Raw genomic sequence first — 25,913 nt, forward strand, 5'->3', positions numbered from 1 at the left:
GGACACCAGGTCCAAGGACAGGTGTCAGCCGTGCCAGTCTCACGGCCTCTGCAGCAGGATTACAGATGGGGAGGGAAGAGGGTAGACGTGAGCCCCTGATCTTGACCAGGTGCCCCAGCGTGTCTGGGGCGAGTGCGCCGTGTTTAAGTCGGGAGACGGGAGCTGGGCGGTGGAACCACCAGGAGTGTTGGCCAAGTGCAGGACTCCCCACATGTCCTGGAGAGAGAGAGCCCCAGCGTGGCTTCAGGCATAGGCTGGTTACTTTGTTGGCATCCGTGCTCTGGCAGAGGGCAGAAGGTGGGAGATGGGGCAGGTCATGGGCCGGGCGGTGGCGTGGCTCAGCTGGCCACAGGCAGCCCACCTCCTGGCTCCACGTCCCACCTGAGAGTCTGCACCCGCGCCGGCTGGTGCTTCTGGGGGTGGGGGCACAGGCGGGGTGTGTTCCTTCTCTCCGTCCACACACGAGAGGCGCCATCAATATCCTGAGGATCGACGACAGCAGGATTTAGCGTTCACTGTAATTCCCCCAGCAACCCTGTGGGCCGTGACTGTTGCCGCCACCAGCCTTCTTTTTTTTTGACTGCACCGGGCCTTCATTGTTGTGCACGGGCTTTCTCTACTTGTGCCGAGTGCGAGCTACTCTGCTGCGGTGCTCAGACTTCCTTTGTTGCAGGGCATAGGCTCTAAGGGCACACAAGCTCGGTTGTGGTAGTGCACAGGCTTAGTTGCTCTGTGGCATATCGGGTGTTAGTTCCTTGACCAGGAGTTGAACCCGTGTCCCCTGCACTGGCAGGCAGACTCTCAGCCGCTGGACCGCCAGGAAAGTCCACTCCCCTGCTTTCACAGCTATGGAAATAGAGGGCTCAGGAAGGTGAACCCAGCAGAGTGGTAGCCAGAGCTTCCTGCTAAAGTGGGAGGGGAAACTGAGTCAGGGACCCAGCCCGAGGTATGGAGCACATCCTGGGGCCAAGCCATCCGGGGCGTGGAGGGGCCATACCATGCTGGACAGGTGTCACACTGGAGGGCGAGCAGCCCCTCTGAGTGGTGGGAACTCAGGAAGGAGCAGCCCCACCTGCTGGTTGAGGCCAGGGGGCTTAGCTGGTAAAGTCAGCCAGACCAGGCCGAAGGACCCCGGCCAGTCACTTCTCTTTCTGAACCTCAGTTTCTTCAGCCGTGAAACGGGAGCATTCGCCTTCCAGAGTCCTCGCAAGCCTGAATAAAGTGAAAGGTCTCTAAGCTGCCGAGCACAGCTCCAGCACAGAGCAGACGTGACCAGCAGTGTCGTCAGGCCCCTGCTGTGTGCTTTTTCCACATGCTCCTTGGTTCCCGCCCTGCCCCGTGTCAGGGAGCCCATATACCCACCCACAGCTGGGCCCGACCCCAAGCTGCCACAGCTCACATTTCCACATCTGTCCTCCCGTCGTGCTGTTTGGAGTCTTGGTGTGTTAAAGTATTTTTTAACATTGCGTGAGACCACTTCCCTTTCATTGCTCATCCTTGTACACTGTTGACATTCTGAAAATGTCAAGACGGACAGTGGCTTTAGCAGGCAACGAGGAAAGCCCCCATCTCCAGAGCCCTTGCACAGTGTGGCAGCCCCAGCTTTGTTCCTCAAGCTGGGTGAGGTGTGCCAGCTGCCCACGTGGGACTCCTCGCAATTGAAGTCACCACCTTGAGCCTCAGTTTTCAAATCTGTGAATGGGGCCACTGCCCAGCAATGGTGTCTTGGCATTATTAACGTGTACTTGTCTCTTGGTCTTTGGGCTTAACAATTCAGAGATGTGACACAATTCTCCATCAGGGAGAGGATTTTAATGCCTACCAGGACAACTTAGAGCAGTTTGGGGGGATTTTTGCTCTTGGAAATTTTGCAGCCTTTGGTGTGTTCTTAGTGGTGGTGGTGATGGGAGATTGTCACAGTGGTAACAGGCATTTCTTTGTTTTTTAATTGAAATATACATGATTTACAATGTTGTGTTAATTCTTGCTGTACAGCAAAGTGATTCAGTTGTACATATATACACGTTCTTTTTCAGAATATTCTTTTCTGGTTTATCATAGGATGTTGGATATGGCTCTCTGTGCTCTACAGCCAGACCTTGCTGTTTATCCGTTTTATATATGACAGCGTATATCTGCTAACCCCAACCTCCCACTCCACCCCTCCGCCAGCCCTCTCCCCCTTGGCAGCCACCTGTCTGTTCTCTGTGTCCGTAATTTTGTTTACTTCATAGACGAATGCATGTGTGTCATATTTTAGGTTCTGCATATAAATGATATCATATGGTATTTGTCTTCTCTGTCTGGTTTACTTCACTTAGTATGATAATCTAGTTGCATCCATGTTGCTGCAAATGGCATTATTTCACTCCTTGTTTTATGGCTGAGTCATCTTCCGTTGTCTATATTTTTTAAGATTTACTTTTTATTTATGGCTGCTCTGGGTCTTCCTTGCTGTGTGGGCTTTTCTCTAGTTGCCGTGAGCGGGGGCTGCTCTCTCATTGCAGGGCACGGGCTCCTCCTTGCCGTGGCCTCTCTCGCTGCAGGGCACAGGCTGTAGGGCACGTGGCTCAGCAGCTGTGGCTCCTGGGCTCCAGAACAGAGGCTCAGTGGTTGTGGCTCACAGGCGTAGCTGCTGTGTGTAGCGCGTGGCATCTTCCCGGACCGGGGATCAAACCCGCATCTCCTGCCTTGGCAGGTGGATTCTTTACCACTGAGCCCCCAGGGAAGCCCTCCATTGTATATTGTCTTTTGTTTAAGTGGTATATCACACTGATTTGTGTATTGTTGAACCATCCTTATAAACTTGGGATGAATCCCACTTGGTCATGAGACTTTTTTATGTCATGGTCATGATCTTTTTTATGTGTTAGTGGATTTGATTTGCTAATATTTTATTGAGAATAGCATTTCTTTTTCTTTGCATGCTTTCTCATCAGTTTTTGTCTGGAGAAATGAAGCTCACTGATTATTTCAGATACTTCTCTTGTGTCCACGGGTTTAGTTGACTCGTTTGCTTTTGCAGACGTGCAGTCCTGGTAGCATTGTTAGCTAGTACAGTTATCTTCAGTTCTGATTTGTGTTCCTACTCTTTCTCTGTTGTATTGTTGCATTTTCCCCAAATTCTCAAACACTGTAATGATGTTACGTCAAGCATCCTTGTTTCACTTCTGAGGTTCAAATGCATCTCTCTAGTAGTTCTTCACTAATTATAACATTAATACCAGCTCTTATTTTTAGAATCCTCTTCAGCCTGTAAAAAAATATTTTTGTATTCCTTTCATTAAATTTTGCCTTAGAGCGTGGTACTGAATTCTTTCAAATGCCATTTTGGTTTTTCTTTCTTTTTCAGGGGTCATATGATTTTTCTTGAACTATTGATGAGGTAGATTCTATTATTAGATTCTCTCCTATTGAACAATCCTTAGCCTCCTGTGATAAACCCTAATTGGCACATTTTTCTTTTACCATAGCGCTGAATCCTTGTCACTAGCTGAGCATTTTATCTCTGTCTGTATCAGAAATTGAGATTGGATGATAGTTTGGGACTGAACTGTAGGTGGTTTTGCATATCTTTCTGTGTGTGAATCAGCTTGTCTAACTCAGTCATTTTTCTATTCAAAAATAGAATTAATGCATAGGCTTGGGTTGAGGTACTTAAACAGGAGGAGAGGATTATTTTAGTAGTGATTTTAAAGTCAGTCTTAATTTTAGTTAAATTTTTGGTGTCCATTTTATTATATTTTTGAACAGAACTGCTATGGACATGTTCAGTTTTATGATCAATAATGCTTAGCATGCTCTTATGCTTTTTTTAAATTCCTAATCACTATCTGAAACAAGACAGACACATAATTCAGATTACATTCAATAAAACATCTGCCAGTAGAGCTCAGGTCTTGATTTAATTTTTTTCCTATTTTGCTGCGTTTAAACTTCTGTTTGACAGTTTTGCTCATTTTAATTAGCTGTTTCTAGAAATGAGCCCCTGACACGTTTATTTAACTTTCCTATTATAGGATGTTTTCTTGTTGTTCAGTGCCTCGGTCGTGTCTGACCCTGCGACCCCGTGGACTGCGGCACACCAGGTGTGCTCTGTCCTTCGCTGTCTCCCGGAGCTTGCTCAGACTCCTGTGCACTGAGGCAGTGAGGCCATCCAACCATCTCATCTTCTGTCATCCCCTTCTCCTCATGCCCTCAGTATTTCCCAGCATCAGGGTCTTTTTCAGTGAGTTGACTCTTCGCATCAGGTGGCCAAAGTATTGGAGGTTCAGCTTCAGCATCAGCCCTTCCAATGAATATTCAGGGTTGATTTCCTTTAGGATTGACTGGCTTGATCTCCTTGCTGTCCAAGGAACTCTCAAGGATCTTCTCCCACACCACAGTTTAAAAGCATAAATTCTTTGGCATTTAGCCTTCTATGTGAAGTCCAGTTCTCAAATCTGTATGTGACTACTGGAAAAACCATAGCTTTGACTTTATGGACCTTTGTTGGCAAAGTGATGTCTCTGCTTTTTAATATGCTGTCTAAGTTGGTCATAGCTTTTCTTTGAAGGAGCAAGTGTCTTTTAATTTCATGGCTGCAGTCACCATCTGCAATGATTTTGGAACCCCAGAAAATAAAATATGTCACTGTTTCCATTTTTTCTCCATCTATTTGCCATGAAGTGATGGGACTGGATGCCACGATCTTAGTTTTTTGAATGTTGGAGTTTTAAGCCAGCTTTTTCACTCTCCTGTTTTACCCTCATCAAGAGGCTCTTTAGTTCCATTTTGCTTTCTGCCACTAGGGTGGTATCATCTGTGTATCTGAGGTTGTTGATATTTCTCCTGGCAATCTTGATTCCAGCTGGTGCTTCATCCAGCCTGGCATTTTGGTCTACATATCAGTAAAATAAGCAGGGTGATAATAATACAACCTTGATGTACTCCTTTCCCAATTTTGAACCAGTCTGTTGTTCCATGTCTGGTTCTAACTGTTGCTTCTTGACCTGCATATAAGCTTCTCAGGAGGCAGGTAAGGTTGTATGGAAGTCCCATCTCTTTAAGAATTTTCCAGTTTGTGATCCACACAGTCAAAGGCTTTATAATAGTCAATGAAGCAGAAATAGATGGTTTTCTTGAATTCCTTTGCTTTCAGTATGATTCAGCAAATGTTGGCAATTTGATCTCTGGTTCCTCTGCCTTTTCTTTTTTCTTTTTAAAATTTATTTATTTTTAATTGAAGGATAATTGCTTTACAGAATTTTGTTGTTTTCTGTCACACCTCCACATGAAAGAGTCATAGGTATACATATGGCCCCTTCCTCTGCCTTTTCTAAATCCAGCTTGTACATCTGGAAGTTCTCGGTTCAGGTACTGCTGAAACCTAACTTGAAGGATTTTGAGCATTACTTTGCTAGCATGTGAAATGAGTGCAATTGTGTGCTAGTTTGAACATTCTTTGGCATTGCCCATCTTTGGGGCTGGACTGAAAACTGACCTTTTCCAGTCCTGTGGCCACTGCTGAGTTTTCCAACTTTGCTGACATATTGGGTGCAGCACTTTCACAGCATCGTCTTTTAGGATTCGAAATAGCTCAGCTGGAACTCCATCTCCTCCACCAGCTTTGTTTGTAGTGATGCCTCCCTCCTAAGGCCCACTTGACTTCACACTCAGGGATGTTTGACTCGAGGTGAGTAACCACACCATCATGGCTGTGTGTGTGATTAAGACCTTTTTTGTACAGTTCTTCTGTGTATTCTTGCCACCTCTTCTTAATCTGTTCTGCTAGGTCCTTGCCATTTCTGTCCTATATTGTGCCCATCTTTGCATGAAATATTCCCTTGGTGTATGTCATTTTCTTGAAGAGATCTCTAGTCTTTCGCCTTCTATTGTTTTCCTCTGTTTCTTTGCGTTGTTCACTTAAGAAAGCTTTCTTGTCTCTTCTATTGTTTGGAACTCTGCATTCAGTTGGGCATATCTTTTTCTTTCTCATTTGCCTTTCACTTCTCTTTCCTCAGCTATTTGTAAGAAAAATATAGACAACCATTTTGCCTTCTTGCATTTCTTTTTCTTGGGATGGTTTTGGTCACTGCCTCCTGTACAATGTTACGAACCTCCGTATAGATCTTTAGGCACTGTGTCTATCAGAGCTAATCTCTTGAATCTATTTGTTACTTCCACTGTACAATCATAAAGGATTTGATTTGAATCATGACGTGAATGACCCTAGTAGTTTTCACTACTTTCATCAATTTAAGTCTGAATTTTGCAGTAAGGAGTTCGTGATCTGAGCCACAGTCAGCTCCTGGTCTTGTTTTTGCTGACTGTATAGAGCTTTTCCATCTTCAGCTGTGAAGAATATAATCAATCTGATTTCGGTATTAACCATCTGGTGATGTCCATGTATAGAATTGTCCCTTGTGTTGTTGGAAGTGGGTGTTTGCTATGACCGGCACGTTCTCTGTTAGCCTTTGCCCTGCTTCATTCTGTACTCCAGGGCCAAATTTGCCTGTTACTCCAGGTATCTCTTGACTTCCTACTTTTGCATTGTAGTCCCATGATGAAAAGGACATCTTTTCTTGGTATTAGTTCTAGAAGGTCGTCATGAAAGTGAAAGTTGCTCAGTCGTGTCCAACTCTTTGCGACCCCACGGACTATACAATCCATGGAATTCTCCAGGCCAGAATCCTGGAGTGGGTAGCCTTTCCCTTCTCCAGTGGATCTTCCCAACCCAGGGATCGAACCCAGGTCTCCTGCACTGCAGGCGGATTCTTTACCAGCTGAGCCACCAGGGAAGCCCAAGAATACTACAGTAGGTAGCCTATCCCTTCTCCAGCAGATCTTCCCAACCCAGGAATCAACCCGGGGTCTCCTGCATTGCAGGCGGATTCTTTACCAACTGAGCTATCAGGAAAGCCCAGAAGGTCTTCATGGCACTGTCCAACTTCAGCTTCTTCGGCATTACTGGTCAGGGCATAGACTTGGATTACTGTGATGTTGAATGGTTTGCCTTGGAAACAAACGGAGATCATTCTGTTGTTTTTGAGGTTGCACCCAAGTACTGTATTTCAGATGTTTTTTGTTGACTGTGAGGGCTACTCCGCTTCTTCTGTGGGATTCTTGCCCACAGTAATATATAATGGGCATCTCAATTAAATCTGCCCGTTCCTGTCCATTCGAGTTCACTGATGCCTAAGTGTCACTCTTGGCGTCTCCTGCTTTGACCACATCCAGTACACCTTGATTCATGGGCCTAACCTTCCAGGTTTCTATGCAGTATTGTTCTGTACAGCGTCAGACTTTGCTTTCCCCACCAGACACTTCCACAACCGAGCATTGTTTCCGCTTTGGTCCAGCCACTTTCTTTATGGCATGCTAAATCACTTCAGTCATGTCCAACTTTTTGTGACCCCCTGGACTGTAGCCCGCCAGGCTCCTCTGTCCATGGGATTCTCCAGGCAAGAATGCTGGAGTGAGTTGCCATGCCCTCCTCCAGGGGATCTTCCCGACCCAGGGATAGAACCCACGTCTCTTGTCTCATGTGTTGGCAGGTGTTTTCTTTGAGCCACCATTCTTTCTGGAGCTGTTAGTAATTGCTCTGCGCTCTTCTCTGGTAGCATGTTGGACACCTTCTGACCTGGGGGACTCATCTTCTGGTGATCTTTTTGCCTTTTCATGCTGTTTGTGGTGTCCTATTGGCCAGAATGCTAGAGTGGTTTGCCGTTTCCTCCTCCAGTCACCCACATTTTGTCAGAACTCTTCACTATGACTGATCCCTCTTGGATGACCCTGCATGGCATGGCTCATAGCTTCATTGAGTTACACAGGCCCCTTCATCACATCAAGGCTGTGATCTATGAAGGGGGCCAGAGTAATATTCCATTGTATATCTGTACCACATCTTTTTTTTTAAGTTTGTATTTTGTATTGAGGTATAGCAGATTAACAATGTTGAGATAGTTTCAAGTGAACTGGGAAGGAATTCAGCCATAGCTATACATGTATCCATTCTCCCCCAAACTCCCCTCCCATCCAGGCTGCCATATAAGGTTGAGCAGAGTTCCCTGTGCTGTGCAGTAGGCCCTAGTTGGTTATCTGTTTCACATTAGCAGTGTGTGCCACATCTTTATCCATTCTTCTGTTGATGGACATGTAGGTTGCTTCCATGTCTTGGCAGCCATGAACATTGGGTGCATGTATCTTTTTAAAAATTTGTATTGGAGTGTAGTTGATTTCAATGTTGTGGTAGTTTTAGGTGGACGGCCAAGTGAATGGTTACACATGAACACATACATGTTTGTTGTTCAGTCACTCAGGCACGTGCAGCTCTTTGCGGCCACATGGACCGCAGCACTCCTGGCCTCCCTGTCCATCACCAACTTCCGAAGCTAACTCAAACTCATGTCCATTAAGTCGGTGATGCCATCCAACCATCTCAGCCTCTGTCGGCCCCTTCTCCTCATGCCCTTGATCTTTCCCAGCATCAGGGTCTTTTCCAATGAGTCAGGTCTTCGCATCAGGTGGCCAAGGTATTGGAGCTTCAGCATCAGTCTTTCCAATGAATATTCAGGGTTGATTTCCTTTAGGATTGACTGGTTTGATCTCCTTGCTCCAGAGGACTCTAAAGAGTCTTCTTCAACACCACAGTTCAAAAGCACCAGCGCTTTGGTGCTCAGCCTTGTTTATGTTCCAGCTCTCACGTCCGTACATGACTACTGGCAAACCATAGCTTTGACTATGCGGACCTTGACTGTATGGACATATACCTACATCCACTCTTTTTTAGATCTTGTTCCCATGTAGGCCATTACGGAGTACTGAGTAGAGCTCCCTGTGCTACGGCAGGTCCTTATTAGCTAATCTGCTCTATACGTGCAGTGTGTGTGTGTCAGCCCCATCTCCAGTGTATCCCGCCCCCACCTTACCACACCCTGGCAACCATAAGTTTGTTTTCTACATCTGTGCCCCTATTTCTGTTTTGTAAATAAGTTCTGTTGTACTCTCTTTATTTGTTGTTGTTCAGTCATGTCCGACTCTGCGTCCCCATGGACTGCAGCACGCCAGGCTTCCCTGTCCTTCACTGTCTCCCGGAGCTAACTCAAACTCATGTCCATGGGGTTGGTGATGCCATCCAGCCATCTCGTCCTTTGTCACCCTCTTCTCCTCCTGTCCTCAGTCTCTCTGCAGCATCAGGGTCTTTTCCAGTGAGTCAGCTGTTTGCATCAGGTGGCCAGAGTATTGGAGCTTCAGCATCAGTCCTTCCAATGAATATTCAGGACTGATTTCCTTTAGGACGGACTGGATGGATCTCCTTGCAGTCCAAGGGACTCTCAGGAGTCTTCTCCAGCACCACAGTTCGAAAGCATCCATTCTTTGGCGCTCAGCCTTCTTTACCACATATAAGCGATATCATGTAACATTTGTCTCCTTCTGACGTTTGTCACTCAGTATGACAATCTGTGGGTCCATCCATGGTGCTGCAGGTGACACTGTTTGGTTCTTTTTTATGGCTGGCGTTCCATTGTCTATATGCACCACATCTTTATCCATTCCTCCATTGATGGACATCTAGGTTGCGTCCATGTCCTGGCTCTTGTAAACACTGCTGCAGTGAACATTGGGGTGCATGTATCTTCTGGAATTAGGATTTTTTCTGGAATATGCCCAGGAGTGGAATTGCTGGGTCATACAGTAGCTCTGTCTCTGGTTTTTCAAGGAACCTGCATACCGTTCCGCATAGTGGCTGTGCGTGTGCGCTCAGTCGTGTCTGGTTCTTTGTGACCCCGTGCACTGTACCCACCAGGCTCCTCTGTGTGTGGTATTTTTCTGGCAAGAATACTGGCAAGTGGATTCTTTGCCACTGAGCCAGCTGGGAAGCCCACAGTGGCTCTACCAGTTTACACATCCACCGGCGGTGTAGGGGGATTCCCTGTTCTCGGCACCCTCTCCAGCATTTATTGTTTGTAGATATTTGATGATGGCCATTCTAACTGGTGTGAGCTGGTACCCCATTGTCCTTTTGATTTGCATTTCTTTAACAATTAGTGATGTTGAGCATCTTTTCATATGCTTTTTGCTTATCTGGATGTCTTCTTTGGAGAAATACCTGTTTAGGTTTTCTTCCCGTTTTTCGATTGGGTGGTTTGCTTCTTTTTGATATTGAGCTGCATGAGATTAATCCCTTGTCAGTCACATCATTTGCAGTTTTTTTCTCCCAGTCTATGGATTGTCTTTTTGCTTGGTTTATGGTTTCCTTTGCTGTGTGAAAGCTTTTGAGTTTACTGTGGTCCTGGTTTCTTTTTTGTTATTTTCATTAGTCTAGGAGGGGCATCAAAAAAGATACTGCTGCGATTGAACACAAAGAGCGCTCTGCCTGCGTTTTCCTGAAGAGTTCTTTAGTGTCTGGCCTTCCATTTAGGTCTTTGATCCACTCTGAGCTTATGTATGGTGTTAGAGAACGTTCTAATTGCATTCTTTTAAGCTGCTGTCCAGTTTTCCCAGAATGACTTATTGGTGAGACTGTCTCCCCCCGTTGTATATTCCTACCTCCTTTGTCGTGGAGTAATTGACCATAGGTGGGTGGGTTTATTTCTGGGCTTCCCGTCCTATTCCTTTGAGCTATATTTCTGTTTTTTGTTGCCAGTATCGTACTCTCTTGATGGCTGTAGCTTTGTAGTTTTAGCCTAAAGTCAGGGAGCCCGATTCCGTCAGCTCCGTTTTTCTTTCTCAAGATTGCTCTGGCTATTCAGGGTCTTTCGTGTTTCCACTCAATTTTTTTTTTTTAACTTTTGGCTGTGCTGGGTCTGTGGTGCTGCACACGGGCTTTCTCTACTTGTGGCAAGCACACGCTTCTCTGGTGGTGTGAGGGCCTCTCATTGCGGTGGCTTCTCTTGCAAAGCACGAACTCTGGGCCCCATAGTTGTAGCTCGTGGGCTCAGCAGCTGTGGCTCCCAGGCCCTAGAACACAGGCTCAGCAGCTGTGGCGTGTGCTCGTGGTTGCTCCGTGGCGTGCGGGATCTTCCTGGAGCAGGGGTGGGACCTGTGTCCCCTGCACTGGCAGGTGGTCTTAACCGCTGGCCCGCCAAGGAAGGCCTTCCATTCAGATTTAAAATTTTTTTGTTCTAGTTCTGTGAAAAATACCATTGGTAATTTGATAGGAACCACGTTGAATCTGTATATTGCCTTGGAAATGGTTTGTTCATTTGGGCAGTATTGATTCTGTATCTTTACTGAATCTACTGTATCTGTAGTTTTTATCATTACTATTTTCTACTTCCTGTTTCCTTGGGTTTGTTGTTGTTACTGTAGTTTTTCATATGTGAGATAGAATGCTTAATTTTTTTTTGAATAATGAAGTGCAGAAATCTACCTCTGAATGATACTTTCACTGTAATGATAGATTTTAGAATGTAGTATTTCCTCTCTCAGTATCCTCTAATGGTTTGTTAGGTCCTCACTCCCTTCCTGGTATTAGGATAAAACCAAGTGACCAGCAGTTTGTATTCTAGTTTTGTTGTTGTTGTTTTTTTAACATGCTGAGATTTCTTCACTACGTATTGTTTTGTTTTTTTAAATTATCCCATGGATACTTGAGAAGATGATGTGGGTCATACTTAAAGAATATAAAATCTGAGCATAGTTATCCCTTCTTTGTTATGAAATATGTTGTCAAAAAGACAACTTTGTGTAAAGGTAAGATTGTCTCTTGTACAATTATGAAATGAACACATGTTGAAAGATTTTATTTGACTCATTAATGTGAAAACCAGTGAAACGTTGAACTGGCTCCAAGGAGAATTCAGAGAACATTTGCCATACATAAGACAACAGGAATTCTGAGATGAATCCGTGAACAAATACACTCAGTTGCATTCTACCAGGCAAAATTCATATGCATTTCTGCGGATGGGAATTATTTGCATTACTGTCAACTTTTTATATGCTAGAGTTTTAAAAGTAACTCCAAAACAAGAAAAGACTTAGATAACCCAGAAGAGTGTATTGGACAAGGAACCCAGTCATCTTTTTTTTTGCCCGTTTCACATTTTCTCAATAATGCCATTTACAGTCAACATTTATTGTTTGTAATTTATCTGTTTTGTGGGACTCTGTTGGGCTAATTTCTCACACTGAATTTTATTTTGTCATTTAACTTTTGTAATTCTAATATTTTTCTGCCTGTGTATTTAGCCATGCTGTTTGATGGCTATAGACCTTGTTATCATATTTTGTTATGTAAATAATACATATTCAGTATTCAAAATTTAGAAAGTAGAGAAAAATACAAAGAAAAATTTCAAATCACTTCTAATTCCTACTATCTCTAACCACTGTTACCATTTTAGCTGATAATTGATTTCTTTGAGCCTGTTTTTTTTTTCCTATGTGGATTTCTCTAATACACATAAAATCACTTTGCTTACAGAATTTTTTTGCTTTATTTTTCACCTAACATTTTAACAAATATTTTCCCATATTATTCAAACCGCTTAAAAGTATTTTAAATATTCTTACTCAAATTTGCATACTTTTCCTCTTTTGCTGGAATGTTAGATTATTTCCAGGTTTTTGGCTCCGATCTATCAACCCTGTAACCTTGGGACATAAATATTTGTCCACATTTGCATTATTTCTTAAAGATAGATGTTCAAAAGTGGAGAATTACTGGGCAGTGAAAGTCTCTCGATATAGAGTAGAATTGCCTTACAAAGTGGTTATATCCGTCTGCTTCCCCATAGCCATCCGTAGAGCTGCAGCCTCTCCTGGTGCGTGGAGGTTTCATAATGCCCAAAGATTTAATAATGCCATGTCCTTGTAATGCATTATGCCTTTTGTCGTTTATTATTACCCTTATATTATGTAATACTTTCCCATTTAAATTCTACTCAATCATGATATTGCAACTTGTCTTAGTCATTTGATCAAATTTGGTAGCCGAGTCTTTGCACAGGCTTTTCTGTACAAATCCTTGAGTGCTCTTTGGCTTGAGATACGCCTGCAGTCCTGCTTAATCAAATCTGGGACAGTGCCTTTACCTGGGGCAGTCTAGGCTGACTCTCTTCATTGTTATCTATCAGGCCTGGCTGCTGTCATAATCTCATATGCTTCCCGTTTTTTTATGTTCCTTCATCTTTTCTGACATTTCACCTTTGGGTAGTCTGCTTTGTTTAGTATATTGATTATGATTTCAAAGTCACTACAAAGTGAAAGACAAAAAAAATTAAAATAAAAAAATAAAGGGAAAGACAAAGTGTTAGTTGCTCAGTCATGTCCGACTCTTTGAGACCCCATGGACTGTAATCTGCCAGGCTCCTCTGTCCACGGGATTCTCCAGGCAAGAATATTGGAGTGGGTTGCCATTCCCTTCTTCAGGGATCAAACCCGGGTCTCCTGCATTGCAGGCAGATTCTTTACCGTCTGAGCCACCAGGGAAGGGACTTCTAAAATATACATTATTAACACTATTAATCCTATTTTTTTACCTGGCTAATAAAAAACACTCTCCTCTCTTATGAAATTAAAAGAATTGTTAAGATGACTGGCTATTTTTTCCATTGTTTGTCACTGTTTGACTTAATCCAATCTGACTTAAATTTAATTATTAGTGGCTCATATTTTTATTTCCTGATCTCTGTAACCTTCATTTTAATTTGGGTGATCCCTCTCACTTTTGTCCACAACTTCGATACTTTCTCTCGTTCAACCCTAGGAGATTTGGGAGAAACTCCTGGGCATTCTTTGCTGGAAAGGTGCTTATCTGATAAACTTCCAGAGATTTGCAGATTTCTGAAGGTCTCTGTGTCCTCCTGCATGTCAGTAACCTGTCCACAGAAAGCAGACTTCCCAGCTCTGACTGTCTTCCTCTAGAATCAGTGGTGCTGGCCTCGACTGAAGCATCAGTGATGGTGGAGGACAGGACCCTACAAGCTGCATTTTTACTCTTTTGAAAATAACTTGCCTTTTCTTTTTTAATTCAGCCAGCCAGTTACATGTATTGACCCCTGACTGCATCCTGAATCTCTTATCTGGGTGCTTTTAACACAGCCATCTAAGCTCGTTTTTTCTGCTTAATGGCTTCTGGCAGCTTTCTCTCTCTCTCTTTTTTTTTCCTTCAGGTTTTTTTTTTTTTTTTTTTTACTTTGTTATGTCTTGTTCTTTGGGGGCCATTTGCTTCTCCCGCGCCCATTGATCTGGATCGCGTGTGAGTTCAGCCGTCTGCTGGGAAGGGTAATTGATCAGGGAGGTATATCTGGCGGCCAGAACCTGGCGTGCATCCTGCCGTCCGCTCATCCCCCGTCGTCGGGGCTGCCTCCAGCACCGCTGGTCTGGTGGTTGGTGCAGGAGGAGCCCCCCCAGCCTCCCTGCCTGAGGCTGCCTCTCCTCTGGCCTGTCTTCACTTCCCACCTGTATTCCCTGCCCCCGTGGCCCTGGCCTCCATTTCTCAGTCTCTCTGTCTCGAGCCGTGCTTCCCTTGTGCCATAGTCAGAGTGATGGATGGTTTAATTTTCTTTCCCTGAGAGCCCTGTTTTTCCTCGCCTGGCCAGGGACTGGGCAGACTCCCAAGGTGCTGAGGCAGGTGGCTCAGGAGAGTGGGGTCTTGGCAGGGGAGGCCAGAGGGAGCCACACGGGGCTTGAGGGGTCCAAGCCCCTCAGCTTCGCATCATTTCCGTCACCGTCACCATGGAGTGACCTGGCTGAGCTGCAGCCTTCTCCCACCCACATTCGAGTCTCAAAGCCAAAAGACACTCAGCCCGATCCAGGAGCCTGGAGCAATGTCCCTGCTGCAGACTCTTGACAAGAGAGGAAATTGTTTCACATCACAGGGCAACATCAGTGGGAAACCCTCTTCATCTTAAGCCCAGAGCTCCTCCTCTCGTGGCCCCAGACTCCCTCTGAGGACTGAGTCTCAGGCAATTTCCTGAGAGACAGTTAATCCGTCCTGCTGCCCTGGCTTCTCTTCCCTCACTTCTCTGAGTAGCAGCACGAATGCCCAGCGCCCACAGAATCCACCTTTTTAAAAAAAAACAAAAACAAAATTTAATTGTTTATTTAAGGGACATACGGAACATTTAGGAGATTCCTTAACAAGAGAGACAGGGTTTCACTGTGTTGTCCAGACTAGGGCTCAGTGGTTATTGACAGACGCGACCCCACTACGGATCAGCGCAGGAGGGTTTTTTTGTGTGTGTGTTTTTTTATTGACATAGAGTTGACTTACAGTGTTGTGTTGTTTTTGGTGTACAGCAGAAGGGTTCAGTTATATATATATATATTTTTTTTTCATGTTCTTTTCTATTCTGGTTTATCACAGGATGTGGAATATATTTCCCTGAGCTATGCGGTAGACCTCATGGTTCATCCGTCCCATATGAAATAGTTTGCCTCTGCTAACCCCAAACTCCCAAACCACCCTCTCATGGCTCCCCTCCCCCTGGCAGTGACAAGTCTGTTCTGTATCCTGTGGATCTGTTTTGTTTCACAAATAAGTTCATTTGTGCCATATTCTAGATTTTACGTAATAAGGGATACTTGTCTTTCTAACTTACTTCACTTAGTATGATGATCGCTAGATAGTCTCTGCAAATGGCATGAATACTTCATTGTTTTTTTGTGTGGCTGAGTAGTATTCTATTCAGGAGAAGGCAATGGCACCCCGCTCCAGTACGCTTGCCTGGAAAATCCCATGGGAGGAGCTTCGTAGGCTGCAGTCCATGGGGTCGATAAGAGTAGGACATGACTGAGCGGCTTCACTTTCACTTTTCACTTTCATGCATTGGAGAAGGAAATGGCAACCTACTCCAGTGTTCCTGCCTGGAGAATCCCAGAGATGGGGGAGCCTGGTGGGCTGCCATCTATGGGGTCACACAGAGTCGGACACGACTGAAGTGACTTAGCAGCAGCAGTATTGTGTATATATATGCCACATAACTTCTTTATCTGGTCATCTGTTGATGGCCAATGAGATTGTTTCTATGTCTTGGTTATTGTAAATGTACTGCTATGAACATAGGGGTACATGTATCTTTTCAAATTCTAGTTTTGCCTGGGTATATGCCCAGGAGTGGGATTGCTGGATCATATGGTAGCTCTGTTTTTTTTAAGGACCCTCCATATATTTTCCACAGGGGCTACACCAGCTTGGGGCTTCCCTGATAGCTCAGTTGGTAAAGAATCCACCTGCAATGTGGGAGACCTGGGTTTGATCCCTGGGTTGGGAAGATCCCCTGGAGAAGGGAAAGCCTACCCACTCCAGTATTCTGGCCTAGAGAATTCCATGGACTGTATAGTCCATGGGGTCACAAAGAGTCGGACACAACTGAGCGACTTTCACTTTCACTCACACCAGCTTACTTTCCCACCAACAGTGTGGGAAAGTTCCCTTGTCTCCACAGCCTCTCCAGCATCTGATACTTGTAGACTTTTTGATGATGGCCATTCTGACTGGTGTGAGGTGGTAACCTCACTGTCGTTTTGATTCGCATTTCTCTGATAATTAGTGATGTCAAGCATCTTTTTATATACCTACTGATTCTGTTTAGGGTTTTCGATCAGGTTGTTTGTTTTCTTGTTGTTTGAGTTTGTGCATTTTGGAGCTTAAGCCCTTGTCGGGCTCAACATTTGCAAACATTTTCTCCATCCTGTGGGTTGTCTTGTCACTTTTTGATGGTTTCCTTTGCTGTGCAAAAGCTTGATTACATCTCATTTGCTTATTTTTATTTTTATTTCTGTTGCCTTAGGAGACGAGCCTAAGAAAACATGGGTACGACTGATGTCAGAGAATGTTTTGTCTGTGCTCTCTCCTAGGAGTTTATGGCGTTGTGTGCTGTGTTTGAGTTTATTTTTGTGCCTGATGAGAGGGTGTGTACTACCTTCATTGATTTATGTGCAGTTGTCCAGCTTTCCCAGCACCGTGACTTGCTGAGGAGACTGTCTTTTTCCCATTATATATTCTTGGCTCCTTTGTCGGACGTTAATTGACCATAAGTCCTTCCCCCCCCCCGGGGGCTCTCTGTTCTGTGCCATTGATCCATATGTCTGTTTCTGTGCCCCATCACAGTTTTTTACTGTAACTTTGTAGCACTCTCTGAGGTCTGGATGAGTTATACTTCCTGCTTTGTTTTTTCTTCCCTCAGAATTGGTTTGGCAGTTCTGGGTCTTTTATCTATTATTGTTCAGTCACTAAGTCGTGTTCTACTCTTTGCAACCCCGTGAACTGCAGCACACCAGGCTTCTCTGTCCTTCACCATCTCCTTGAGTTTGCTCAAACTCATGTCCGTTGAGTCAGTGATGCCATCCAACCATCTCATCCTCTCTTGTCCCCTTCTCCTCTTGCCCTCCATCTTTCCCAGCATCAGAGTCTTTTCCGGTGAGTTGTCTCTTCACATCAGGTGGCCAAAGTATTGGAGCTTCAGCTTCAACATCAGTCCTTCCAATGAATTGAATAGGGTTGATTTCGTTTGGGATTGACTGGTTTGAACGCCCAGAAGTCTTAAGGGACTCTCAAAAGTCTTGTCCAGCACCACAGTTCAAAAGCATCAACTCTTTGGCACTCAGACTTCTTTGTGGTCCAACTCTCACATCCATACATGACTGCTGGAAAAGCCATAGCGTTGACTACATGGACCTTTGTCAGCAAAGTGATGGCTCTGCTTTTTAATATGCTGTCTGGGTTTGTCATACTTTTCTTCCAAGGAGCAAGTGTCTTTTAATTTCTTGGCTGCAGTCACTGTCTGCAGTGATTTTGGAGCCCCAGAAAATAAAATCTGTCACTGTTCCCACCTTTTCCCCATCTAGTTGCCATGAAGTGATGGGACTGGATGCTATGATTTTAGGTTTTTGAATGTTGAGTTTTAAACCAGTTTTTTCACTCTCCTCTTTCATCTTCATTAAGAGACTCTTTAGTTCCTCTTCACTTTCTGCCACTAGAGTGGTATCATCTGCATACCTAAGGTGGTTAATATTTCTCCCCATAGTCTTGATTCCAGGTTGTGATTCATCTGGCCTGGCATTTTGTATGATGTGCTCTGCATACAAGTTAAGTAAGCAGGGTGGCAGGTTAAATAAGTTAAATATACAGCCTTGAAGTACTCCCTTCCCGATTTTGAACCAGTCTGTTGTTCCATGTTTGGTTCTAATGGTTGCTTTTTGACCTGAATATAGGAGTCCTTAGGGCTTTCTGTATATAGTATCATGTTGTCTGCATAGAGTGACAGCATTACCCCTTCCCTTCCATTTAGGATACCTTTTCTTTTTCTTGTCTGATGGCTGTGGCTAGACTTCCAATACTGTACTGAACAGAAGTGGCCACCAGCGTCTTTACTATAACCACCATCACCACCACCATCGCCTTCGCCAGCACCGTCGTCACTTATCATCTTTATCAGAGCAGCTACCATTCACAGAGTGTTTGCTGTGTGATAGGCCCAGTGCTGAGCATTTTATGTACCTTCTGCCTTTCAGTCCTCAATGCAGTATCGTAGATACTGTGATTGCTGTTGTGGCTCCAACCTTGGGCTCTGAGTCCGTAGCCCCTGTCTTCCTGCAGTAGCCCTGGGACGGTGACCCCAAGTCGGTGTATCAGATCCCTCATCAACCCCTTTCCCTTCTGTGCCCCCTCCCCTTTCCCTTCTGTGCCACCTCCCTTCCCCCGAAAGGTGTACGAGGGCGGGAGCAACGTGGACCAGTTTGTGACGCGCTTCCTCCTGAAGGAGACGGCCAATCAGATCCAGTCCCTGCTGAGCTCAGTGGAGAGTGCGGTGGAGGCCATCGAAGAGCAGACCAGCCAGATCCGGTGCGCGGACGGGAGTGAGCTGTGCCAGCCTGCTGCGTGGTGGGGACGGCTGTGTGCCTGGGGGCGGGGCGGCCCTGGGCGAGCTGCTGCCTCTCTCTTGCCTCCACTTCCCCACCTGTTAAGTGGGGACAATTGCATACCTACCTCGTCACGTTGTTGTTGATCTAACACCAGTCCACTGTCGGGCTCATTTTTTAAAACCGGGGAATTAGGAAACTGCAGTGGATATCACCACCATTGGAAAACAAGTTATCTCAGGCTGAGTGAAAAATATCATGACTGTAAAAATAAGCCCTGTTGGTGCTCAGACCCCTCGACCTGCTCCGTTTGTTTTGAGACTGTGAGATGGTAGCATCAAATCCCACCTCAGAAGGACTGAACAGCAGTGAGAGGGAGTGGGTTTCTCCCGAGGTTAGTTAGTATTATTTAAGGCCTTGTTTGCGGGTCCTTGAGAACATGGAAAACACCTGGGGTCCCCCCTTTCTGGGGCAATGAGCCTGGGGTCCGGAGAGGAGTAATCTCCTTCCGGCTGGGAGGGCCAGCCCCCAGGGGCCACGTGGGGGGCATTTGCTGTCTCAAGTTCAGACCAGCTCTTCTGTGCTCTCTTCCCTGAATAGCTGATGTGCCTGAGGCAAAGTAGAAGACAAGACACATTAACAGGAGCTTCCCTGGTTATCCAGTGGCTACAACTCTGCTCTCCCAATGCAGGGGGCCCAGGTTCAATCTCTGGTCAGGGAACTAGATTCCACATGCCACAATTAAGACCCAGTGAAGCCAAATAAATAAATTTTTTTTTTTTTAAAAAGCCATAGGAACAGATGGGCACAGCTGCCAGGCGCCTGAGCTTTACTGAGCCTGGCATCCCTGGCACGGCGGGATGCTGGTCCTGGGTGGGGGTTCGTCCCAATCCGCTGTGGTTGCAAAGGTGCTCGGTGATGCTGTTCACAAAACGCATTTGCTCTGAGGGCCTGCAGCCCAGTCCCCTGGGAAATGCAGGATGCAGAGTCCCGGGCCCTGGCGATGCCATCTGGGATTGGGGTTTCCTCGGCTGGGAGCCGAGCCCTGGACTCTGTCCGTGATCAGTCTCATGATTCAGAGGGTCCCCAAGGTTAAGGGGATTTCCTGTCACATAGATTTCCTTCATCCTTTATCATCACTATCTTGATTAAAAAACCTGCGGCTTCCATTCTGTCACAGATCAGATGGAGCGCTGCACACTTATTAGAGCTGGTTCCCTGCACTTTGCCTTCCCCCCACGTGTCAGCCGTCCCCCCACGTGTCAGCCGTCCCCCCACGAGTCAGCTGTCCCCCCACGTGTCAGCCGTTACACCTGCCTCCCTCCCCAAACCTCATGTAGGGATGATGGGAACATACATCTGCTTCCCGCGCACCCCCACCTCTCACCCCCCAAACCTCAGCTGTCTCAGCTCTCAGCTGCAGGGCCCCCCAGCCACCCTGGTTCCCGGCCCTGGGGACAGCGTGCCCTGCATTCGAGCCAGCGGCCCGTGCCCGAGAGACCCCACTGCACCCATTCACAGTCCGCGGGCCATGTTTCATTTGCTGCTGGTTTGTAGAGGTCCCAGGACCAACACCTCCAAGACTCTGCCAGCCTTTCTCCTCCCCGGGGGGTGGGGGGTGGTCAGCCCCTCAGCACGGAGGGAGAGGCTGCTGGGCTTTCAGGTTCACAGGAGGCAGATCCTGGAGAGAACCACGGCCACGCTGGGCACCGGGCATGTCAGCCGTGCACACGAGCGTGTGTGTATTTGTGTGTCCGCAGTAAATGGCAGCCCACTCCAGTGTTCTTGCCTGGAGAATCCCAGGGACTGGGGAGCCTGGTGGGCTGCAGTCTATGGGGTCGCACAGAGTCAGACACGACTGAAGCGATGCAGCAGCAGCAACAGCAGTGACTTCTAGCATTTTTGCACCTGGGGGTTTGGGCATTTGTCGGGTCCCTACTGTGTGCCAGGCACAGCGTTTGGTGGGCTGCGTGTCAGGGGTGCTGGTCTGTGCACATCAGTGTGTGTGGTGGGTGGAGTTGGGCCAGGGCACAGGGCCAGGCTGAGCCAGGATCGTGGATTTTTGTCCTGTTAGATGCCCGCTCTCGACTGAGTCCTACGGCTTCTTTTCTTGGAGAGAAGGCTTGTTAGCAAACCTAGGCCCCGACCCCAGAGGCCTCTGAACACAGGACCAGGAGGCAGGCAGGGTGGGCGAGGGACAGCTGTGAGCCGCAGGGAGGTGGGGGCCTGGCTCAGCCTCGCAGGCCCTGGAACCTGGAATGGAACCTCCTGGACACAGGGTCTGGGTTCCCAGAAAGGATCTGAGTTCAGATCCCAGCCCCACCCGCGGGCAGCCTCCTCTGTGAGGCAGTGGCCAACATGTGCAGCTCAGGGGATGGGGCTCCCGGGAGTTCTGTGCACGTTTCAGCCCCACAGTTGGTGCTGAGTGTTGGTCAGAGCCACTCCGAGCAGTCAGGGCCCTGCAGCCCCCCTCACAGGGTGCGTTCCCCCACCCCCTCTGCAGACAGAACCACAGCCGGCCCAGCCATGGCGCGGTGGAGACCTGGTCCGGGAGTCCCACGCCCCCCTACGCCCCCAACCACAAGCTCATGGCTGCGGAGCAAGGAAAGAGCTTCCCACCTGGTGAGAGAGTGGTGGCCTGTGGTCACGGGCACTGGCTGGGGGGTCCTAGGAGGACTTCTGAGAGTGGTCCCGATGGGGCCGGGGCTTCCCACAGGAACTGGGAGTCCTCGGTCCGGGGGAGGGGGTGCTCCCACTCCGGCCTGGCCCTGCCCCTGTCAGCATCTCTGTTCCTCTTTCCCAGGCACCTCGGACCCCAAGGAGGACGGCCTGGACGCCCAGATCAGCCGGCTGGCGGGGCTCATTGGACGGCTGGAGAACAAGGTGGGCCCACTGAGCCCCCACATCCATCCCTCCATCCCCTCCCCCCACCCTCCCAGCCCCCCAGGGAGGGCGGAGCTAGGCTGGAGCTTACAAGAGGGAAGTCGGGGAACCTAAATGCCCCTGGGTGGGGTTGGGGGTGGTGTGCTAAGGGGAGACCCTGGGAACATGACCTTTGTACCTGTATGGGGCCTGGGGAAGAGAGCTATGAGAGTGGGTGGGCAGCCAGGAGGGGATTGCCGAGGAGCAGAGCGTGGGCGGCAAGGGGACTGAGCGTCAAGGAGTCTGTAAGGCCTCGGGTGGCTTGGGCAGGTGGCAGCCCAGACCCAGCGTAGTGGCAGCTGAGGTGAGGTGAGGTCTAGGAGAGGTGAGAGTGACCGGCAGTGTGAAGCCTTTTAAATGTGACGTGGCCCGTCCGCAAGCGATGGAAAATGGAATCATGATTTCAGAGTGTTTCATGACTCAGTAAGTACTCGGGACCTGACTGTGCCAGCATCTCAGGGCTGCTGGAGCCACGGACCACAGGCAAGGGGCTCAAACCCAGGCTCTTATCCTCTGACACGTGGAGTCTGGAATCAGGATGCCAGCAGGGCTTCCTCCCGCGGCCTTCCTCTGGGGCGTGTAGACAGCCAGGTGTCTGCGTCCCGGTATCTTACAAGGACGCCAGTAATACTGGATTAGGGCCCACCTGTGTGACCTTATTCTCACGCAGTCACTCTTCAAGTGTCCTGTCTGCAAATATAGTCACGTTTTGCTGCACTGGGAGTTGGGAATTCAACCTATGAATTTGGGGGGAACACAATTCAGCCTGTAACAATGACCGTTTATTGGGAGAAAGAGAGCAAGCAGTTAAAGTTTACCAGTAGGCACTGGTATCAGCCTGCCTGTATTTGAATCCTGGCTATACCACTTAACAGCTGTGTGACCTTGGGCCAGTGACTTACCCTCTCAGCCTCAGAGTCATCCCCTAACCATAGAGGAGATAATCAGAATGGTACCTCTCACAGGGTTGTTGTGCAGATTAGATAAAATATCTTAATGGCTTTGCACAGAGCCTCCTGCTTAGTTAGCATTTAATATTAGCACGGTTATTTCGCCATTATTATGAGACATTCTGATACCAGAACTTACATACACGTGCACACACCATACCTGTATATCTACGTAAACCAAGATAACATATCTCTGGGCTGCAGGGTCACAGTGGCAATTTTACATTTCTGATCTTCTGAAACTTCTATCTTTTGCAAAAGGGCAAAAGAAAAATAGTGCTTTGATGGTTTTGTGGGTTAGTTCTGAGGGATCCGTGAGGGCGCTGGGTGGGGCTCCCCAGGAGGAGGCCGAGGCCCAGACTTGGGGGAGAGTCCGAGGTGGGAGGCAGTGAGTCCACCTGCAGGCCGCAGGGATCTCCGGCCCCCTCCACCCCACCCCCACCCCCCCAAAGCCGGCTACTTGGTGGGAGCGGTAGGAAAGACTCCGTGGGGACCTGAGGCCTGGTTGTCATAACAACTCCGCGGGCGCCCCCAGAGGGAGGCTCTTTGAAGCTTATTTTTAGTGCCCCAGTCGCCTTAACAACCAGCTGGCTGGAAACCAAGGAGCACCTGGGCGTCCTGGAGACGGGGCGGGCCTCTTCTGGCCTCTGATTGGCCCCGGGCCGCGATCGGCCCCGCCCTCCACAGAACAGCCTGAGCCCTCCTGGCGGGGCCTGGCTCCCCGGAGCACAGGTGAGGTAGGGAGAGGGGGATGCAGACCTGGGTGCCACCGTCCCTCCCCTCATCTCTGCTTCATCCTCACCCTCACGTGGCCCTGCCCGCCAGGAGAAACCTAGGGGGTGAATCGCAGCCCCTGCTCTCCAGGAGCCCCCTTACACCAGCATCCACACTCTGTGTCCCCGGAAAGTCAGCACCTCTCTGGGACCGGCCGTGCATTGACGGGGTCCCTAGTTCCGACATTATTAAGAATTTCAGGGTGGTGGCCGCTCAGGTCACAAACTTGTATATCTGCTACTCTGTTTTCTCTAACAACCAGGCAACACGTCTCACACACATGCTCGTGTAGAGAAGACAGACAGACACACCTGTGCCAGGGACACGGCTTTCCTCGTGGAGGATGGACAGGGAGGGTACAGAGGTGGTGTCTGTTGGGGAGCCCAAGTTAAAGGATTCCATGGATGGGGGGGAGGGGGCCTGGCCTCAAACTCGGGCTTTGGAGCCTGGACCAGCTCCTGCAGCCCTTGGGTTCTCTGCTCTGAAATGGGGGTGCTGGGCACTGCGGCAGCCCCCAGCACGGGGTCAGAAGGGGGCTGCATGGGCTCCTTGCTTCCGCAGTGCTGACAGTTGGGCAGCCTCTACCTGAGAGTCTGGAAAGTTACCTGAGAGTTGGTGTAAAGCCTTTAGCCCGAGGTCAGTCAAGGGCCAGCAAGCACAGACCACCTCATTCAGACCGTTCTATTCCTGAGGCCCCAGGTCGTGGGTAACTCGCAAGTCGGGCAGTCTGTTGCCAGCAGTTGTGGCAACCCTCAGCCTTCTGGGCTCAGCAAAACGGAGCCTCCTCTGTGTTCTTTGTGATAGGTCTGCTTGGCCTCTGGGGTCTGGTGCCATAGCCAGACGGAATCTGTGCCTCTGGGTGGCTTTCCAGCCTGGCTTCCTGGGTCCCCCCGAGCCAGCACTGTGGGCTGAGCCCGGCCCAGAGAGGGCTGGCCCTGGGAGCTCCCACCAGCCCCGGGACTCGAGGGTCCCTGGAACCTCGGGTGGGGGGGCCGGAGCTCTCCGGTGCTCTGTGTCCTTGTGGTGGTCCTGGAAGCCTCCTGGGCAGAGGGGGCCTCAGTCTCCAGCCTCTCTTCATGCTTTGTTGTTGCAGACCCTTTGGTTTGACCTTCAGCAGCATCTCTCGGACGAAGAAGGCACCAACATGGTGAGGACCCCTCCCTGTGGCCCCGTCCCCTTCTGGGCCTGGACTCAAGACTCAGGAGGCTCAGTGTCCCTGACACCCCCACCCCCACCCAGGACCAGCTCAGGGGGATGTGCAGCCCCGGCAGGTGGCCTCCCTCCCCTCCCAGGGGTGTTCTCTGGCCTGGAGCAACGTGATCAGCAGACACTGATTCAATCAGAAGCAGTTCTGCAGACCATTCATTCTGTTGTGTCTTGGCCCCAGTGCCTTGCAGTCTCTCTTGAGCCTCTCTCAACCCTCTTGTCTATTCTTCAGCACTTGTGTGGGACTGCTGCTTTTAGTTCATTTTTTGCCAGTTTTCACAAAGATGACGAGCGTGTGTAGTGGGGTTGGGGGGCCGGGTTTATTCTGACCAAGGTGTCCTGTCCCGGGGAGGTGCTGGGTCCTGGGCTGTGCCCTCCAGGGCCGGGTGGGGTCCTGGGTGAAGGGGTGGCTCACGGGTCCTGTGGCCCGCAGCACCTGCAGCTGGTCCGGCAGGAGATGGCCGTGTGCCCCGAGCAGCTGGGTGACTTCCTGGACTCTCTGCGCCAGTATGTGCGGGGCACCGCTGGGACCAGGAACTGCTTCCAGTGAGTAAGCCGTGGGCCGGGGGCCCGGCCCAAGCAGCTTTGTCCCTGAGAACACCCCGGACATCAGCGACGCACCTAGTGGGGTAGTTACGGGAGCCAGGGGCGAGTCCTCGCTCTGGCTCTTCCTTGCTGTGCAAATCTCCCAAGTGACTTGTCTCCCTGACCTCAGCTTGCTCATCTGTAAAGGGGGCCACTAACTGGGTGGTTGGAGGCCTCAGTGGAGCGATGCACCATGGGTGGCGTCGGGCGGGGCCTGGCCCCAGTGCCTGCTGTGTTAACTGCCCTGCTTGCTGTCGTGGCTGCTTCTCAGGGCCCCGTGCCATGGTCCCTGCTGCCAAGGCCTGTGTCCAGTTAGGGGTGTCCCCAAGGGCTATTGGCACAAGCCGCTGGGCTCCCTCCTCTCCCGGCGGTGGCCCACTGGCAGACAGTAGCTGTGGGCTCCACGCCTGTTCCCCGTCTCCATTCTATGCTCCCCCCCAGCTGATTTCTCTCCCTCCCAAGCACATGTGCCTCCACCTGCTTCCTGGTGAAGTGGGGGGCGGGGGCCAGGCCTGGGGGTGCAGCGTGACTCAGGCGGCTGCTGCTGCTGCTGAGTGCTAATTCCCGGCGGCGGGAGGAGGGCAGATGATTCCAGTTGGCGGCGGGTGCTGCGGAGGCCAGGAACGGGGTGGGGGTCTTCAGGAAGGGGCTGCTGGGTGTTGAGGCCTGAATAATGATGCCCCA

At 48.9% G+C, this 25,913-nt stretch overlaps 1 protein-coding gene across 7 annotated transcripts in view; it reads left to right on the top strand.

The window, feature by feature from the left end:
* NECAB2 (N-terminal EF-hand calcium binding protein 2) overlaps positions 1-25,913 on the top strand; it is a 43,651-nt gene that overhangs the window by 12,302 nt on the left and 5,436 nt on the right. For all 7 annotated transcript variants that reach the window (XM_010814355.4, XM_024978208.2, XM_010814360.3 and 4 more), the window contains 5 exons: positions 18,639-18,775; positions 21,296-21,414; positions 21,596-21,675; positions 24,532-24,585; positions 25,078-25,190. In XM_010814355.4, coding sequence (XP_010812657.1) covers positions 18,639-18,775; positions 21,296-21,414; positions 21,596-21,675; positions 24,532-24,585; positions 25,078-25,190 — 503 coding nt within the window. The remainder of the gene's footprint in view (positions 1-18,638; positions 18,776-21,295; positions 21,415-21,595; positions 21,676-24,531; positions 24,586-25,077; positions 25,191-25,913) is intronic.

The sequence above is a fragment of the Bos taurus genome, chromosome 18, assembly GCF_002263795.3.
Source record: "Bos taurus isolate L1 Dominette 01449 registration number 42190680 breed Hereford chromosome 18, ARS-UCD2.0, whole genome shotgun sequence".
In the NCBI taxonomy this organism is placed as follows: domain Eukaryota; kingdom Metazoa; phylum Chordata; class Mammalia; order Artiodactyla; family Bovidae; genus Bos; species Bos taurus.